At 36.9% G+C, this 18,870-nt stretch overlaps 2 protein-coding genes across 2 annotated transcripts; both read right to left on the bottom strand.

The window, feature by feature from the left end:
- Window positions 1-64: 64 nt before the first annotated feature.
- Window positions 65-949, bottom strand: LOC113328529. Its single transcript, XM_026575611.1, has one exon. The coding sequence runs from the start codon at window positions 947-949 to the stop codon at window positions 65-67; it is 885 nt and encodes a 294-aa protein (XP_026431396.1).
- A 3,138-nt stretch (window positions 950-4,087) lies between these two features.
- LOC113328528 (L-type lectin-domain containing receptor kinase IX.1-like) lies at window positions 4,088-6,482 on the bottom strand. The gene is made up of 2 exons (XM_026575610.1): window positions 5,594-6,482; window positions 4,088-5,467 (listed from the first exon to the last, which is right to left on the bottom strand). Exons 1-2 carry the CDS (start codon window positions 6,480-6,482, stop codon window positions 4,365-4,367), a joined length of 1,992 nt encoding a protein of 663 aa, XP_026431395.1. The 3' UTR covers window positions 4,088-4,364.
- Window positions 6,483-18,870: the final 12,388 nt, after the last annotated feature.

Here is an 18,870-nt window from a genome sequence, read left to right as displayed (position 1 = left end):
AAACGGGTAAAGGGGAGACAGGGCTTTACATTCTCCCCCCTAAAAAGAAATCTCGTCTCGAGATTTAAATCTTACCTTCAACAGTTACATTATTGATCTCCGCTTCAACCGCAGCATATGCATTTCCTTCTTGTTGGTTGGGTTGTGTTGTCCTTTGAACCTTCTGACATCCTTGATTTACCAAACGAGGACAAAATCTTTTTATGTGACCGAAATCACCACACTCATAACACTGTTTAGTATTGTAAAATTCGCGGCGGTTATCTCTTGCATCATCCTTCGGTGGAAATCCTTGCCTTGAACTTTTTGCATGATCATTTTTCTCGCTAATATAATTCCTCTTCCGCTCCATTCTTTCCTGGAAATTCTTTTTCTCTGCTTCTACAACCAGCACCCTCTCGAAAATTGCAGTACGTTCAGTGAGTAAATGTGGTGCTAAAGTGGAACACATTTTTGGGCTTAGTCCTTTCAAATATTTCAATGCTCGCATAGGTTCCGTCTTTACCATGTCTGGGGCGTGTCGAGACAGTTCCTCAAACTTTTCATCATACTCAAGTACGGACATGCCACTTCTTTCCATATCTAATTCCATGAACTCATTAATTTTGGAATTCTTTATAGCTACATGAAAATACCTTTCAAGGAAGATCTTTTCGAACTCGTCCCAGGTAAGACCTTCCACATTTCTCCTAGTTTTGGTCACTGTCCACCAATGACCAGCAGCATCCTGAAGGTAATACCCAGCTATTTTTACCCTAAGATGGTCCTCGACCACGCGAAAGTCAATTCTTTTCTCCATCTCTAGTAGCCAGTGTTCCGCATCCAAGGGATTTGGTGAACCATTAAACGGGGTAGGCTTAAACCTGTGAAACTCATCCATAACCTTGAAATCGTCACGCATAACAGGGGTTGGTTGTTTTTCCCTAGCCTCACGGAGTGCAGCGGTCATCTCTCAAATTGCTGCAGCCAACACCTCATCCCCAACTCCATCATTGGTGCTAGGTGAATCTCTACCAGTCATATCCTATATCGGATACACAAACCATTCAGAAACAATATACTACAACAATAACCTATGCACACAGCATATTAACCTTTACATAAATCCTAAGCAAGCAATTAAAACAAGCAATCAATCCAAGCAAGTTAAACACAACAAAACAAAATTATATAAAAACTAATTATAGTCCCATGTAAGATCTACCACCTAGGACTCTGATATCAACTTGTAACACCCTAAAATTTGGATTAATCCATGATCCGAATTTTGAGGTGTTACAAGATTAATCCGAATTTTGGGGTGTTACAAGAGTCGTATCTTTTTGGAGAGTCATGTCTCTTCATGGAGAGTCATATCTCTTGAAAAAAGCCCCTTCATGAAGAGTCATGTCTCTTTGGATAAGCCTCCAATTTAAATCAAAAGAGTTTTACCATTAAACACGACCCTTCACAATTTGGTACAACTAACTCATCCTAAATTCAATTCAATTTTTCCAACAATCCCTAGCTACTAAACCATCCCGTTGTAGAACAAAAGCATCTTGTCCATCTCACTGTAGTACAGTGGTAAAGTCATTGGGTGATGATATAAGTGATATGAGTTTGAAACTCACCAGCACAAAATTCTTATCCAATTTTTCCATTTTTGCCTGATAATGCGCAACTTCATTCGTACTTCATGAACCCGAAAATCGTACAATTCTTTTTCCTTCAAGTTCCAAGACAAGAAATTCCGATCTCATAGTGTAACCATGGTACCAAGCAAAACAATTGTGACACCCTCGCAAAACTTATATCCTGGAAGACAAAGAAGCAACACACACTATCTCGTTCTTCTGCTGAGTCCGAGTACCGTTCCATGGCTCATACACGTAGTGAACACACGTGGCTAAAGGAATTATCGAAATCTCTAGGTGTGTTTCACTCTCAGCATATGCTTCTTTATTGTGATAGTCAATCCGCACTTCATATAGCTGCTAATCCTGTTTTTCATGAACATTCCAAACATATCGAGATTCATTGTCATTATGTACGCGATCAACTTCAGTATGGCGCTATTGTTACTTCTCATGTTCGCACAACCTCTCGGCTTGCAGACATTTTCACCAAAGCTCTTGGTTGTCCTCAGTTTGAGTTGCTTCTTCATAAGTTGGGCATTCGTGATCTCCATGCTCCAACTTGAGGGGGTATTAGGATATACGTATATTTGTATATATTGTATATACGGTTAGGAAATATGTTGGTTAGGAAAGATATTATTTTGTGTTAATGCTAACCAAATTCTTTGGGGTTTTCTCCTATTTAATCATAGATAAACCGTTTTGTAGTCCCAAGTTTTTCATAATGAGAAAACCTTTGATTTCTCAATCTTTTCATTTCAGAAAGATAGTGTTTTCAGTAGAAAGGGTGGTGGATGTCGAAGACAAGCTGAGAAAGAAGTTTTTATTGTGGTTGTTGTATGAACTGATTACAGAGTTGGAGTGAAAAGGATTTATCCGATGGTTGATTGAAACTGATGGTTGTGTTTGAAGGAAACACGGATGTGTTTTGATCAAAAATCCATTGAAGAAGAGTTGAATGAAACGAAATTAGTGTTTTGACAGGAAATGCTTGTTGATGCTATGGATTGATTAATTCAAGGAAGAAATGAGATGATAATTATTTCTTTTTGTAGGAAAGGATGAGAAGTTGATTCTATGTGTATTGGTGGTTATTAATTTAGGTCTTGTGGTGGTAAGTTGATGTTGTTGCAGTTGGAAAACTGCAGGTGTCGTTCTGTTGAAGTTTTCTTGATGATGGTAAGCTGCAAATGAGGATAGTTTGAGCTATGGTGGTGGAGCTTCAACAGATGGTGGTAACTTCAATGGTGAAATTAAGCTGAAATGAATGAATGGGTCAGCTGCAATGATGCAGTTATGGAATAGAAAATAAAGAAATGATGGATGATTTGGGGTTTGCAATCGTAGTTGGGAGTCTGAGCTTTGTTGTAGTGCAATGATAGTTGTTATTGGTTCAAATTGTTGGAGTTGCCGTGTAATTGATGGTAACTGATGTTCTGGGGTTAAGTATTGTTATGAGATAGAGAACTGTTTTTTTTTTCAGCCAGATCTCTCTACAGTTGTTGGCTCTCTTGTTCTAGCAGCGGCTTCTTCAGTGTCACGACAAAATAGTTCAGGTACCGCATTCGCTCAGATTTATATTAACAACTACAATTCATCTCATGGCAGTAACTTTGTAGCCCAAGTTCATCTCGTGACAATTTCTCTGTAGTTGCTAGCTTTCATGCTATAGCAGAGTCAAATTCAGTATGACCACTCAACAGTTTGCTCAGATCATTACCAACACCAACGGTTCAGATTTTGGAAGTAACTCAGTAGCACGGATTCATATCAACTGAGAATGGACGGGAAAATGGTGATGATTACAGTACAAGAGACGGATTGAGCTGAAACTGCAAGTAGATGTATGCTAGGAGATGAAACTGTGCAGGAAAGGAGTGAAAGGATTGTTGACTCAGTGAATCATGTAACTGATTCATATGGTGATGCATACATATGGTGACGTGTAGTAACGACGATGTGTACAAACCAAGTTACCAAGAAACTCAACGAGTTGAAGGACTTAAAGGTCTTTCTAACCTACCCTAACTGCGCCAAAATGTAGATAGCCACCTTTAGCCATTTTTCAATAGAACAGTTAAAACCGGCCTAATTTTGCAGAGTAAAAAAAAGCTGGTATAGGTTTGTAATCGTGAAAAAAACCCACGCCTATATATGTTTTTCACCCAAAATTTCACCCAAAAGATAAATAAAGGCCTAAAGTTTGTATTCTATACACATATTTATAGAATTTCTCTTTTCTTCTCTTTATTTTGTGTCTCTTTCTCTACTTTTTATATTCACAGGAAGATAGAGGTTAGTGGATTTTCTTGGAAATAATCATATATTTTATCTAATGTTGGCACCCTTAAAATTCTTGCAACATTAAAAACCATTTTTTGAAAAAATTAAAAAGAAAAAATCTGTAAATTTAAATTTTTGGTTGAGATATCCCAAAGAGATCCTTTTTTTCTTTTCTTATGGGTAAATAAAATTTTATATTATTGAATAAGTACAAGTACAAAACCCCTGTTTACTTTCAGTAAGAAACCTCAAGTAAAATGTAGTAGAAACGCAACTCACTAAGTAACAGTTGTGAGAGGCGGCATACAACCCAATACATAGAAAAACGAAAAGTCCAGTAAAAGGATAAAGGAAGCCCTGGAAAGAATCTTCAGGAGCCTGGAAAGAGATACTTTTAAGTTGATTCATAAAAACTGCCACATATAACTAGTAGAAACAAAAAACATGTAAATGATGTATCAATTAAGAATGTAAGAGAAGATCTGATGAGGAAGCAGAAGGGTTCGTCGACGTCTGGGACAGACTGGTGTCCGAACACCTACTGCATTTGCATGGACTACCTTTTGTCAGCGAATTCGAGTTATCACCAGAAGCTGAAACAAAAGCATGCTTACATATACGCATTTTTGGATCACTATCATATACCGGAGAAGGCAGCTTTGCTGGAAGATTAGACATTGAGGTGTCGTAATTAAGAAGATGATTCACTTGCCTAATAGAAGGTCTAGTTGTAGGATCAGGATGGGCACACCATAATCCTAAGACCAGCAAACGTTCCATTTTTTTTTCATCGAAGTCCTTATTCAGTCTCTCATCGGCAGCTTCAATGATCTTTCCACTTTGGTAGAGTTCCCAAATCCAATCTACTTTGACACCCCTAGTTCCGCAAGCAATCTCGAGTGCAACGATTCCAAAGCTATAAACATCTGATTCTTTACTTGCTTTACTCGTAGAAATATATTCTGGTGCTATGTAACCCATGGTTCCGGCTAACATCGTTGTCTGAGAATCTAGATCATGATCAACAAGCCTTGCTAAACCGAAATCACCAAGTTTAGCATTAAAATTTGAATCCAACATGACATTACTTGGTTTAATGTCTCTGTGAACTACACATTGTTCCCACTCTTCATGTAGATATAGCAACCCAGAAGCCAAACCAAAAGCTATTTTGTACCTGACATCCCAAGAAAGAACACTTTCACCTCGAAATAAATGTCTGTCAAGGCTACGATTTGGCATGAACTCATAAACGAGAAGTAATTCATTTTTTTCGTGGCACCAACCTATGAGACGAACCAGATTTCGGTGACGTAATTGGCTAATAATCTTCACTTCCGACTGGTATTCTTTTTTTCCTTGTTTTGAACCTTGTGAGACTCTCTTAACAGCTATATTCAAATTTAAATCACTCAAGAAGCCTTTGTAAACTCCTCCAAATCCTCCCTCTCCAAGTTTTTCTCCTTCATTGAAGTTACTCGTTGCGTTAATCAGTTCTTTATACGAGAACCTCTTCGGTCCTGTTCCATTTTCAAATGCATCGTTCATTGACAAGTCTGCATTTCCTGCATCATCCGGAAATTTCCTTGAGTTGCGCCTCTTCTTCCACCAGATAAACAAAACAAAAGCAATCCAAAATCCAAAAACACCAAAGCCAACACCAAGACCAACCGCCAACCCAGTTTTATTACCTTCTCCATTAATATCAGCTTGTCCTTCACTAGTTTTATTATCTCTTCTTGTATGGATAAGTTCTAAAGTGGAATTGAATTGCCAGGAAAGGAGTTTATGATCTTCAAAAACTATGCCGGTGGATGCTGAAAATCCAACAGTAATCTGCTCAGGTAGAACTTTGCTTAGATCGACAACATGATTCAAAGTAAAACTCCCGTTGAAAACAGGATTTTCACCATAACTTAGAATAACACTCAAATTAGTTGTAGTAGAATTATAAGTTACCCAAGCATTAGCTTTTCTTCCATCCCTTATACTACCATTTGCTAATAGCACAGTAGTCTCAGATAGTACCGAGTTAACGTTGATACCAACATGGTCTGAATTTAGATCGAAATGGTTTCTAAAACTGTCAAACTCGACCGCAACAATTTGATTTTCCGCCAAAGGCTTTAGAGATATGTCCTGATTTAGTAAGCCAAGAGCGTGACCCCAAGAATATGGAGGAAGTATAGTCCCGAAAGGTGCCAGAAAAAAAGCCATACCATCACCAGAAGTAATCGCATTATGTCCATCAATGATGAATGAGAATTGTGTATCAAAGTCTGTCTTCCTTCCAGTGGTTGCATCCCAAAGTTGTATAGCTTCTGCGTATACGGCACGGCCTATACTACCATTAAGCTGAGTGAAAAGATTAGCATCGGTCCTGGTGACTTCAATGACGCTCCCGTTCCTGAATGAATCTCCTTGGAAATTTATTCGAGAATCATTCTTTGCGAAATTTGGGAAGTTAAAGGAGATCGAATTTGTAGGTTTAGGAAGAACTAATAGTATCTTGATGATTTGAAATAATAATATTGAAGAATGAAGATGAGAATTTTTTGATGCTTTGCAATGGAAACCCATTGGTTATGAATGAATAGTTTTTTGAGCGTTTAAGACTTGTTTACTAAAACTGATATTTATAGCGTACAATGAAGACTGTTGAGGCGCAGAAAGATTTTTTTTTTTTTTTTTTTTTTTTTTTTTAACAAGGAACCTTTTCGTTAATGGGATTTCAAGGTTACAATGAGTTTAAGATCGAAGATAAGAGAATACAAAGTAAGAAGAACATACCGTAAGAGTACAATACCGAGAAATCCGACAAGAAAAAGAGAAGGATTACCGGAGTAAGACAAATACAAGTATGAATAAGATCCGATTAAATTGGAAGAAGGATAGTTTTTCTCGGAATTAAATTCCAACCATTTGGTTTGTTTTTCTTCTTTAGAAAGAAATGCTCCAAAAGTAGGAGTGATTTGCTCAAATCTCTTGAAAATAGTGATGAAGCTTCCGTCGTCAAAAAGGCCACCGATGAATATTTCGTCGCCGAATAAGTTGATGATGAAGATTCCGATGAAGTGTTCGTCGCCGGAGACAACAAAGATGGAGATTTCGTCGTTGGAGAGCATCACTATTGATCTTAGAACCCAACCCAATAACTCAAAATCGCCATTAAAGCGAAGACAAACCTCAAAAGAGTAGATAAAACCACCAAAACGGTGTAGATAAGTAGAAAACATAATAAAAAATTAAATTAATCTACTAACTAACCTAGAAAACAAGTAAAAATTAAGAAATTTGCTCAGATCTAGTCCATTTTGCATAGAATGGTTGTTTTGATGGTTTTGTTGGAGAAGAAGAAAGAGAAAGAGAGGAGAAAGAGGAGAGAGAGATAGTTTTAGAAAGTTGAGCTTTTGATTATGATTTTTTTTCTTTTAGGTGAAGAAGGGTCAGAAAACTTCTATGCTTTCACCATAACAAACTTAATATATTGCAGCACCCAACGATTATAGCAAAAATTCCTACTAGTGTCGCGAGAACCTATGTAGGAAGAAATCTATTGCTACACCCAATCTTTATTGGTGCAGCAAGAGATTACGCTTTTTTGCCACATTCTTTTCATATTGTTGCTACAGCTATGTGGCAAAAGTTTTATTTTACGGCAGTAAATTATAACTTTTAGTTGCAGCTAAAAAGTACTGTGGCTAGAAGTTTACTTTTGCAACACCTATATTGAAGGTGTGGCAATATATGGTGTGGCAATATATGGTGTAGCAATAGCTATACTTTCTTGTAGTTGTTGGAAGGAAAAAAAAGCCTCTTCGTAGATCTTTCTCTTCTTTTTAAAAAAAAAAGAAATTTCGTGAAAGAAAATTCTTCCTTTGGAAAAAAAAAAGAAGAAAAATCAGAGGCTGCTAGAATATTGCGAGAGTGAAAATAATATTGTACATTGTTCATGTAACAAATCTCTGTTTTCGATCAGAAAAAATCAAAGGGAAAAACGTCCAAAAAACAATTAAAGTGCAAAGAGATGTGAAAGAGATTGTGTCGTCTGACTCTGAATGACTTATGTTATACGTTCAACAATATTCAATTAATATATGTTGCCAAAGCCCCAAATTGGGAAACTGGTTGTGAATAGTGTGATAGAGATTATTTCACCCGTCATTGCCAGTGTAAATAGGGACGAGTGAATAATAAGAATCTTGAGTGACGGATCCACCCATGAATTTGTGGCAGAGACTCATGACGCCTCAAATATGTCGATCTTAATTTCGGGGTTCTGTCATTAGTTTTTATTTCTTCGGATTTGCGTAACTCTTGATCAAACGAGTTATCCGTCTTATCTTTACTATGATCATGCGGCTTAAAGATTGCCAGAGGAAGACCGATATGAAAGCTTTGTGATTTCCTCACAGTTCCCACGGGTTTGTTTTCCACTCCTAAAAGTTTGCCGGATTTCTCATGGATAAATTTTGAGTGGTGGCCCATAAATGGGCCACTTGCTAATTCCACCACACAATTTTGGGATAGAATTTATTTGGGCAGTCTGTCAAGAACTTTTATGGCCATCTAGGTTTCTGTCACCGCTTTAATAGCTCTGTGGGGATCTCCTTGTACGGGGTCTTTCATTTTAGGATGGTGGCTAAATTTTTAGCAGAAAATCCTAACGTACCACCCCAAAACACCACAAAAACCGTTTCCTCTTACATTCCAGTTACTGTTTAGCTTAAGAACATATCCTATGGGTAGTGTCACTGCCACTCTTTCGAATGAAAGTGTGCACTACCAATTTGACCAAATTTAAGACTTTTATGAGTAGTGTTTAGTCCCCTTTTCCCCCAAATCTGTTCATGCACTCGTTTATTTGAAGGAATGGTTGAGAGTGTAACACTAGACGGGGGACAATCTTCCGTCAAAAATATTTGTAACTTTTTGAAGTAGACTGGGGACAGTCCCCTTCTAGTATTTTTTTTTTTTTTTGCTTTTTTCTTTCTTTGACGGGGGACTATCCCGTCAAAGTAGTAATTTTTGCTTCTTTTTTTCCTGGACGGGGGACTATCCCCTGTCAAAGTAGTATCTCAAGTAAAAAAAATTTGGACGGGGGACTATCCCCGTCTAAGTAGTTTTTTTTTATTTTGGACGTGGACTGTCCCCCGTCTACTTCGAAATTGTTTTATAAACGGGAGAAAGTCTCTCAGGCAGTGTCTATTTCTTTTTTGTCCATAGTGGCTTCACTCGTTCATCCGAGCGAGTAGTCTTTCATATGAAAAAGTTAGTCTCCATTTGGAGACTACCCATATGATATGTTCTAACGATGGGATCCCCTAATAACTTCTTGGGGTGCGGGTCCGTCCTCATCTGAGAGGGAGGCTTTTAGCTTGAAATTCGAGGATCCTGCACTGTGGTTTTTCGGTCTAACCAAAAGCTGATGGGTCACCAAACGTGTTTGGTTCGGACTTTTGAAAAGAAAAATAAATAAGAAACTTTTAAGGGAAAGTGATTCTCGATAGAGCTGTAAATTAGGCTGTGCCGGCACGAGCACAGTCCAGTCCATTCCAGCACGGCCCATCACGTTAGTTTCATGGGTTGTGCTGGGTTAGCCTAATCGGCACAGTAGCACAGCACGCGACGCGTATAAGCACGTGGCCCAGTCCAGCCCAACACGTTAAGAAAGCACGTCACAGCATGCATAAGTACGCCATATAATAAGACATGATACATCATATTTTGTGTATATTTCACTAAAAAGTCATTATTCTAGCTAGTTTTCGATATTTTGTGCTGGCTTATTTCTATAACAACACATATAATACCTAAGTATTTGGAAAATATATTTCAATATCGTTCTTATAATGTCGTTACCTATATTTGACTAAAACATTAATTTACATAACAATGATCCAATTTTACATTTGATGGGCTATTCTTTTTATTAAATAAAATTGTTAATTTTACTTAAATAATTTCAAATGATATGTTGTCTATTTAGATTCTCGTGATAACGTCCGACTTAATGTATATCATTAAGTGATTTCAAATTGTTTATAACACGTGTGCCAGCACGGCACAACACGTTTATTCGTGTGTTGTGTCCGTGGACTGTGCTGTGCCTAGCTTTTGACTAGTAAAGCACGGCACATCACGTTTAAACCGTTGGCACAGCACGGCACGGCACATGGCACGTGAAGCACGGGACTTCGTGTGTCGGGTTGTGCCGGCCGGCACGTTTACACCTCTAATTCTCGAGATACTATCGTAATTTCATTACTTTTCAAGTTGGTCCTATACGTTTGAGCCGGAGCCATGAATAGCTGACGGGGCCGGAAACTTAACAATGGGATGTAAATTGCTTCACTGTACTGGTCTTGAAATAAGAAGTTAATACCGTGTACGAGGTCAAAGAGGGTGGCTTGCTTATATAAGACGTACAATGTGTTTCCATTTGTTAGAATCGGGACATAAACATGAAATTATCAAATTTTTCTCCAACAGGTCCACACCATTGATGGATAATTGTGAAAAAGTCTTTTCTGGGGCTGGTGGACCTTATCTCGGAGGCTGCTTGGTCGTTGTCATTTAGGATGGTGGGATAAGAGTAAGTCTCATCCCAGCGATGGGAACAAAATGTGGAATATTCTTGTGGTTAATCAAAATATTTTGATTTATTCAAATCAAAATACTAATTACATAATCGATCACAAGAATAAAAAGAACATCAAAATTACAAGAATGATGGTATCATCAAAATTACAAGACAATTAAAAATCTAATACAAACAATGATATCAGTTATAAATCATAAAATGCCTAATTTTTGTTTATGTAATAGAGAAGAATGATGGTATTTTCCAGAATCAAATCCGACCATTTAATATGATTTTCTTGTTCTTTGATAAGAGATGCTCGTAAAGGAAATGATTATTTTGCACATAATCTTGTGTTGGAGAAAATGAATTTTATTGTTGTTTTTGTAGTCTTGGTGGGAATTGAGCTTAGGACCTTTGGGTCTCTAAGAGCACTTACTCATTTTCACATGAGTGAATAAAATATGTCCTTTAGTTCCACATTGGGTATAACTAAAGAGGAGACTCACTATATAACTATTCGTTTATGGATAGTTAATAAAACAATATGGGTGGAACGGGTTAAGGCTCGGGCTCGTACTATCGTCGTGGACAAGTCAACCAAGACTTATCTTTTTTGCCAAAATTTCTTTTGAATTATTTCCTAAACGAATTTAAACTAAATTAATTTTTGTCATAATTGTGGGGGGTGTATGACCCAGTGGAAATTATTTTGTTTCCAAATTTTCTCCATTATGTGCATGACCATTTTATTGTTGTTATGAAAAATCTTGAAATTAATTTGGATTTATTTTGTCTTTAATTCAAAAAAATTTCTCTCTTTAATTCACTCTTAATGCACAATCAATTCGACCTCTTATCCCCTATATAAACCATTCAAATTTTTCATTTCAATTTGTGTCCAGAAGAGCTACTATCCTCTTCTTTTCGTCTCTCTCCCTCTGTGTGGTTTTTTCATTTCTTCTGTACCATTTTTGTTGAGTTCGTAAGAGTGGGCAAGTATTGTAGTGCTAGCAGTGCTTGCAACGGGCAGTTTTATCCTGGATACGACTTGACCACAGGGTATAGGCATCACTCATTCTTGAGGCGTACCGGTCAACTATCGTGTTAAGGAAAGCGTGTTGAACACGTGACTTTGTCCTTTGTTTGCTATCAATTGAGTGTTTATTTACCTTTCAGAAATTTATTTCTAATATCTTCACATCTTCTTTTAGTGTTTTATTGTTACAGTTGCAACATCTTGTATACTCAAACAAACTCGGATACCCTAAATCTCTTGAATCGAGAATAACAAGTCATGATCCAACCATGAAGATTTAATCAAATTGCACTCAAAAAAAGAGATAATCACCTCAAATGGAGAAGGAAAATTGTTCTAATTAGCGAAAAAAGTATGTCGGAAGACATCAAAAAAACAAAAAAAAACATGTTTTATTTGATTAACTATTGATTGAAACTTAGAAAAGAAAACATCTGGTCCAAAAAGGACCAAGTCTGAGCAAGAGACTGATGGAGGCTAGGTTTGTTTTTTTTTTTTTTCCTTTTTCTTTATTTTGGAGGAGAAGAAGAGTACAGTTTGACTGTTTGTATTAAAGTAAATTAAAAAAAAATTATCATGGAGTTGTTGGTCCAAAATTCACAAACTTTATAAATTCGGAAGCGCTTCCGGATATTTTATAAAACCTGGCTTCATTGGGGTATAACCAGGTTAATTGGGGTATACCCAATTTTAGAGGGATTCATTTAAAGAGCTTGGGGGTATTAAAATGACCAAATTTACAAAAATACCCTTATGCATTAATTACCCTAATCAATTTTTATTTTTTCTTTTCATCTTCTCTTCTTCTTCTCCTTCTCCTCCTCTACCATACCCTACCGGATCCATCACACCACTATCAAAACCTCGACGATTAATTCGTCGTAATCATCAATCCGAAAGTTCCGATTAATCTTCAAACATGGAACTGTTGCCAAAGTCTAGTCGTATAAAAACACTACTAGAAAACCCAATGAAAATGACCCTGGAATTGCAAAACTGGTTCAACAAAAACTTGGTGAAAAAACCGTAGAAGAAAAAATCAACGCCACTCAAACCAAAGAAATGACGTCATTGAGAAAGTATCCAGAAAAATCAACGCCGCTTAAACTCACTCCAGAACTTCAATTTTATGTTTGCATGTTAAATTAGGTCAGAAAAATCAAAATTGTTAATTTGCAGTTATCCAGCCGGCATGGTCTCTGATTCACGACCCTGCCGACTTTTCTTAGTTAGGGTTAGTCGGCAAGCTGCTAGGTTGAATATTGTGCCGGATGTTTAATATTTGTAATTGCTTTTTACATGGTCGACAAGGTATTCAACCTCAATACCTTGCCGACGATATATGTTTTTGTATAGTCGTAGCAGGGGTATTCTTTGTTACCCTGTCAGAGGTATGTTTTGAAAATATGTTGTGTCTTCTAATGCCTGAATTCATAAGGTCGGCACCTTATTTGAATACTGCCCTTCCAGATGCTTCTTAGCCGCCATAGTATGGTTTTTAGACCCTGCCGAGTAATTGTGTTGAAAATTATTGTGTCTACTGTATTTAGAGTTGTTATAAGCCGACATGTTATTTGAATATGACCCTACCGACTATTGTTTAGATGACATGTATGGTATTTATAGACCCTGCCAATTATTGATTAGACGGCATGTATGATAGTTGTCGATCATGCCGACTAATTATGTTAAAAATTCTTGCATCTACTGTGTTTGGAGTTGTTATAAGCCGGCACGTTATTTGAGTATGACCCTGCCGACTATTGTTTAGCCGGCATGTATGGTAGTTATAGACCTTTCCGACAATTAATTATCCGACATGTATGATAGTTGTCGACCCTGCCGACTGTTGAATGTTTATTTAATTGTTCTTGTTCAGGTTGCAAAAGGCAAAGAATAAAAATGTTACTCCTCTTTCAAGACCTCCTCGTGTTAGTGACAAACTCTTGAATGCAACACATAGAGGAGCAATCACTGATCCGGGAATGCTCAAGATCCGTGAACGGAATGATTCTCAACCACCGTCGGAACCAAGTGATTCAGATGGAACTCCAGATGAAAACTAATCAATTTCATCTTGTAGTAGAGGTAAAGATGATGTTGAAAGAACTCCGGCTTCTAGAGGAGATGACGAGCATGATGATGGTGATCAAGACATGCCACCTGTTGGAGGACGTAATGGTGATGGTGATGGTGATAACAATGATGGTGATAACAATGATGGAGATAAAGATAAAGACAGACAAAATGAAATTGTTGAAGAGGAAGAGGAAGAAGAAGAAGATGGTGGAGAAAAAAGTTAGTATGTTGCGGACGGTAGGTTAGTCGAAACAGTGTGGTTAGAGTGACCTAGCCGGCGGTTTAAAATTTTAAAATTTTGCAAGTACAATGCATTTATTGACTACCATAACGACTATACTTGGAAACAATCCTATAAATATACTAGTTTTCTCTTTGAGGAGTATCCAAAATATTCTCCAAATCTCATATCATCATATACTCTTTCTAGCTCTCCAAATACCTCTACTACATACAACTACTATGGGATCATTTGATTCTAGTGAAGATTTGGCAATCACCAAAGCATGGTATCCGAAACTCGAGTTAGAAATCAGTCCTCGGTGAGAATAGATGCCTAAACCTTTTGGGAAAGGGTACATAACAAATATAGGCAAGAGTTTGGAAATCCTACAAAAATAAGTGCTCAACAAATTCATGATAGGCACCAAGTCATCAAAAATGCGATACTTGCTTATTTAGCTATCCAACATAGGATTTTGGATGCTACCCACTTCAACTTATCCATTGAAAAATTTGTAAGTATTTTTGTGGTATATTTTACATAATCCATGTTGTTTATCTCATAAAGAAACACCACTAACAAAGTAAGTATGTGTTGGTATTTTTGTAGCACGAAGTCGTGAAAGCGGGCTACTTGGAGGAAAATGGGGAAGCGTTTGCATTCAATGCAAGCTATAACCTCGTGGTTACCAAACTTGTGGAGTATGACCCGGAGATAATGGAGGGTGAATCGGACTCGGATTCCTCCGATGAAGATTGATTTGTTTAGAGATTTTGGTTAGGTTTTGTGGGTGGATCTCTATGTAAACCCTCTCAAGACTATAACTCGTCCACTAGGGTCGCCTAGGGGTTCAAAGGATGGATGTACATTCTAAGTGCATTCATTATTCCGTCGACAAGGAGTTAGATTTTATGTTTCAATTAATGTAGTAACAAAAATTTCATGAATAAAGTGAAGTGCATCTATCAAAATTCAGTTTTCTTTTGGGGATAACTAAAGTCGGCAAGGTTGTAAGGTTACTACAGTGCCGACTATATGCTAACCGGCAAGATAATAAATTCAATAGATGCCGACTATGAGTAAGCCGACATGGAAAGAAATCAATACCATGCCGACTACTGAAGCATTTATAACAGTCTTATGTGTGTCAAAAATAATAAATCTGGCATTGTCTTCATTCATATACCTTGCCGGCAAAATATAGTCGGTGTTTTCTTCGTCCGCATACCGTTATGGACAACATTAGTCGGCATCATCTTCATCCATCGACTTTGCCGGCTTTTCGTAAATTCGAAACTGAAAGGGTTGATTTCTTCTTTAATTTTGAGTATGATTTCGTACAACAACTTTGCAATCTCCATTTTAGAAGTGTTTCTATTATGTGATTTCATTTCCATTGCAAAACATATTCTCAAAACAATTTTTTTTCATCAAAATCTTCCAACATAAGTTCAATCAAAAACAAAATTTCATAACTTAAATTCATAAGTTTTAATCTACTCAATTAACTAATCTACATTCAATTAATTAACCTAATCAGATTGTTTTAGTGTTAATTAAACAAGGGTATATTATCCATTTAGGAGACATCTAAGCATAAGAAAATGACCAATCACTATAATACATGTGTGACCTCATGACATAACACATTACACTACTACAGTAGAATAACTGTCACTAACAGTCCCCCGCAAATGATGAAATAGTGTGTAGAAAACTGATCACTGACACAGTTCATTATTTGTCTCTGTAGCCTGAAGAAGAGTTCTTTAAAGTAAGCCTTTAGTAAACAAATCAGCAATTTGATGTAAAGTAGGTACATACTGAGTCTGCACAAACCCTATAGCCATCAAGTCTCGAATAGTAGGAAAATCAATTTCAATGTGCTTCATTGACCCCAAATCTCCATGACTCAGGTTCCGGTGGCGGTGTAGCCTTTCCCTGAGTCATGCAATAGGTACCCCATTATATGACGTACTTTAGGTCTTACATTTGCCTCTTGCGAAAGTGTATTCACGAACTAGGGTGTACGCCATATAGGTTCGCCTCTTTCTCTTTTTTCATTCTTCTCTGATTATTTTCTGTAAAATTCATTATCTGAGTCTCGCAAATCATTATATTGTATCTGAATTTCGCAATCTCAATTTTGTTGTTCAATCAAATGTATTTTTGAAAATTTTACTTATTGCGAGATTATCGCAACAACTTAATCATTCATACATTTCTTGTTTTAATTACCCTTGCCATCCTCTGCTTCTTTATTATTTTATGCTACTGCTTCCTTGGTAGTGGTATGTTCATCCTTTTTATTCTGAGCTAGCATTAACTTCGCAACATATTTTCTCATTTCTTTTCGATTGTATCCACCATCAACCTCTCACTTCTTTGTACATCTTTGATTTTGTGTCGCCAGTTTTCCTTCTTGTTTTCTATTCCTTCGCAAGATTCTATCTCAGTTTCGTAACATCTCTTTCCTTCAACCTAATCTCCCTTTATGATTCTTACACCATTGTGGTGAGGGAATTTGATGCATTGGTGGAAAGTTGAAGCTACACCTAGAATCCCATGTAGCCAAGGTCGACCGATTTTCTACATCAACGACACAGAATGATATTTCAGAAGATATTCCTTTCAATGGAATTTGCATAGTAACCTCCCCTTTAGGCTTGTTAGCAGTACCATTAAAACCATATATCTTATATGTTGATGGTATAAGATCATCATCTCTTGCACCCATGGTTTTATAAGTATGATAAAATAAGATGTTCACAGAGCTTCCAGTATCGACTAGAATTTTATTGATTGCCCATGAATCTTCAGCTTCATCATCCTCATCTTCTTTCGGTTTTGGATTAATTTCTAATTTTATTACCAATGGATTGTCATGCACATCTTATCCTTCGGGAAGTTCTTCTGCAGTAAAAGAAATGATTTGCTTCTGCCATTCCTCTAATGGCGAGATTTTCGCAATGTTCATAATTTCTCTTCCATCATTATCTCTTGCGAACACTCTACTCAAAACATTATCATGAAAATCTTCAATTGTCTTATATGAATGTACGATAGAGTGACATAATAACTTTTTTGCTTTTGCACCAACTTCTATGAAGAATGTTTCTTTCTTTTTCATCGTATTCACTTTGTGATGTTCTGGTGGTGGTGGTAATGGTTGAGATTGTGGATGCCCTACCAGAAAGTCGTTTAGTTTTCCTTGATCTATCATTCTCAAAATAATTCTTGTTACATTTCTGCAATCATTTAAGGTATGTCCATGAAAATGATGATAAAAACAAAATTCATGAGTCATGTGGTTTGAAGGTGGTTCCGTTCTCATGTTCCACGGTGTTGGTATATTTTCCATCAAGGTTATAGCTTCCCATATCTTCTCCAAACTTGCATTTAGAGGTGGCATCTTGATTTCTTCCCATATTACCTTGTGACTTCCTTGTCCTTTATTATAGTTTTGTCTTTGACCTCCATAAGTTTCTTGCGGTTGATCGAGCCTTTGAATCTTGTTATTCCCTCCACGATTGTAGAAATTTCTTTCTATATCATACTCTTCTTGATCTCAGCTTCCCATAGCTACCAATTTCTTCTGATTGTTACTTGTCACCTTCTCTTGTTGTACTTGCGAAGTATTCGCCACTGTGTTTATTAGCTTGGGTAATAAGCTTGCATTCGCTGTTTGTGAGCTGGTGTTCGCAACTGGATATGATTCCATTTCATTTTGCCTTTCCTCTAAAGCAATGTATTCTTGTTGAAGTTCTCGCAATTCAGTCATTGTAATCGTATTCTTGACTCTGAAAATTTGGACATACAATAGGTTTGTTGCAAACATAGCATTGATAAATGATAATATGAGATATCTCTCATCAACACGTCCAACCATTTCGCTACACATAGTTCTCCATCTTTTAGTTAAGTGTTTCAAACTTTCGCCAATCCTTTGTTTTAATCCAAACACATCTTCTATACCAGGTCGTGAGGAATTATTACTTATGTATGCTCCCAAGAATGTAGTCTGCAGATGATTGAAGGAGGTTATTGTATTCTTTGGTAAACCTTCAAACCATTTTAACGCTTCTCCTGTTAAGCTGGATGCGAAATATTTGCATAATACCGCATCATGATTTTCCCATTGTAACATGCACCTCACATAAGCTTTAATGTGCTGAATTGCGCAAGTTGTTCCATCAAAAATGCTGGTTAATGCGGGAAAATTGCATTTTGGTGGTATTCCTCCTAATTGTACTTCCCTTGTAAATGGAGTTTTCGAAGCTTCTTCTATTGCTTCATCCAATTATCTTCTTCCTACTTCTCCTCTGTTATTTAGCATTCCTCTCATTTCTTCTAATTCTTTCAAGATTTGTTTATTTACACCTGAATCTTGATCCATTGGTCTCTTTAATTTTGCTTCTCTTCTGCTACGTTCACGTCTATCTTCTCCCGCGAAATTTTGCATCTCTTCTTCATTATCCTCATCTCGTATTCTTCTGCGATTCTCTTCCTCATCTCTATCTTGAATTAGCAAATGATGATGCCTTTCATCTTCCCCTCCATTATTTTTTCCATTTCTTATCAATTCAATTCGCTGTCTTTCAGCCATTCTCTTTACTCTATCATACTACTCATTGAGATTATCATTATTCCGGTTTTGTGTACGCCTTCTTTCTCGATTGGCATGATTGTTCTGGAGAATTGTCTCCTGAAGCTCTTGTTCTTCCATTTCCGCTCTCAATCTTTCACGTTCGCAGATTAAACGTGCTTGTTTAGCATAATGTCTTTAAATTTCTTCTTCAATTGTCTGTTGATCTCTTTGAGTTTCTCTCACATGTAAAATTCTTCTTCCTTCCTCTTGATTTCCTTCGCCATCTTGGTTATTTTTTCCATGACTTTGTCCTTTCTCTTGATTTCTTCCAATTTTCCCATCATCAAAAGTTTCATTTTGTGGAACGTAACGATCATCAGTTCTTTCTCTATTTTCGCGATATTCTTCATTAGGATTTGATATTTCTTGTTGAACATTATTTCCAGCATTGATTGT

Source organism: Papaver somniferum, unplaced genomic scaffold (genome assembly GCF_003573695.1).
Source record: "Papaver somniferum cultivar HN1 unplaced genomic scaffold, ASM357369v1 unplaced-scaffold_11, whole genome shotgun sequence".
Classification (NCBI taxonomy): Eukaryota; Viridiplantae; Streptophyta; class Magnoliopsida; order Ranunculales; family Papaveraceae; genus Papaver; species Papaver somniferum.
Note: the sequence above shows the minus strand (reverse complement) of the source record. Positions and strands in the feature narration are given on the sequence as shown.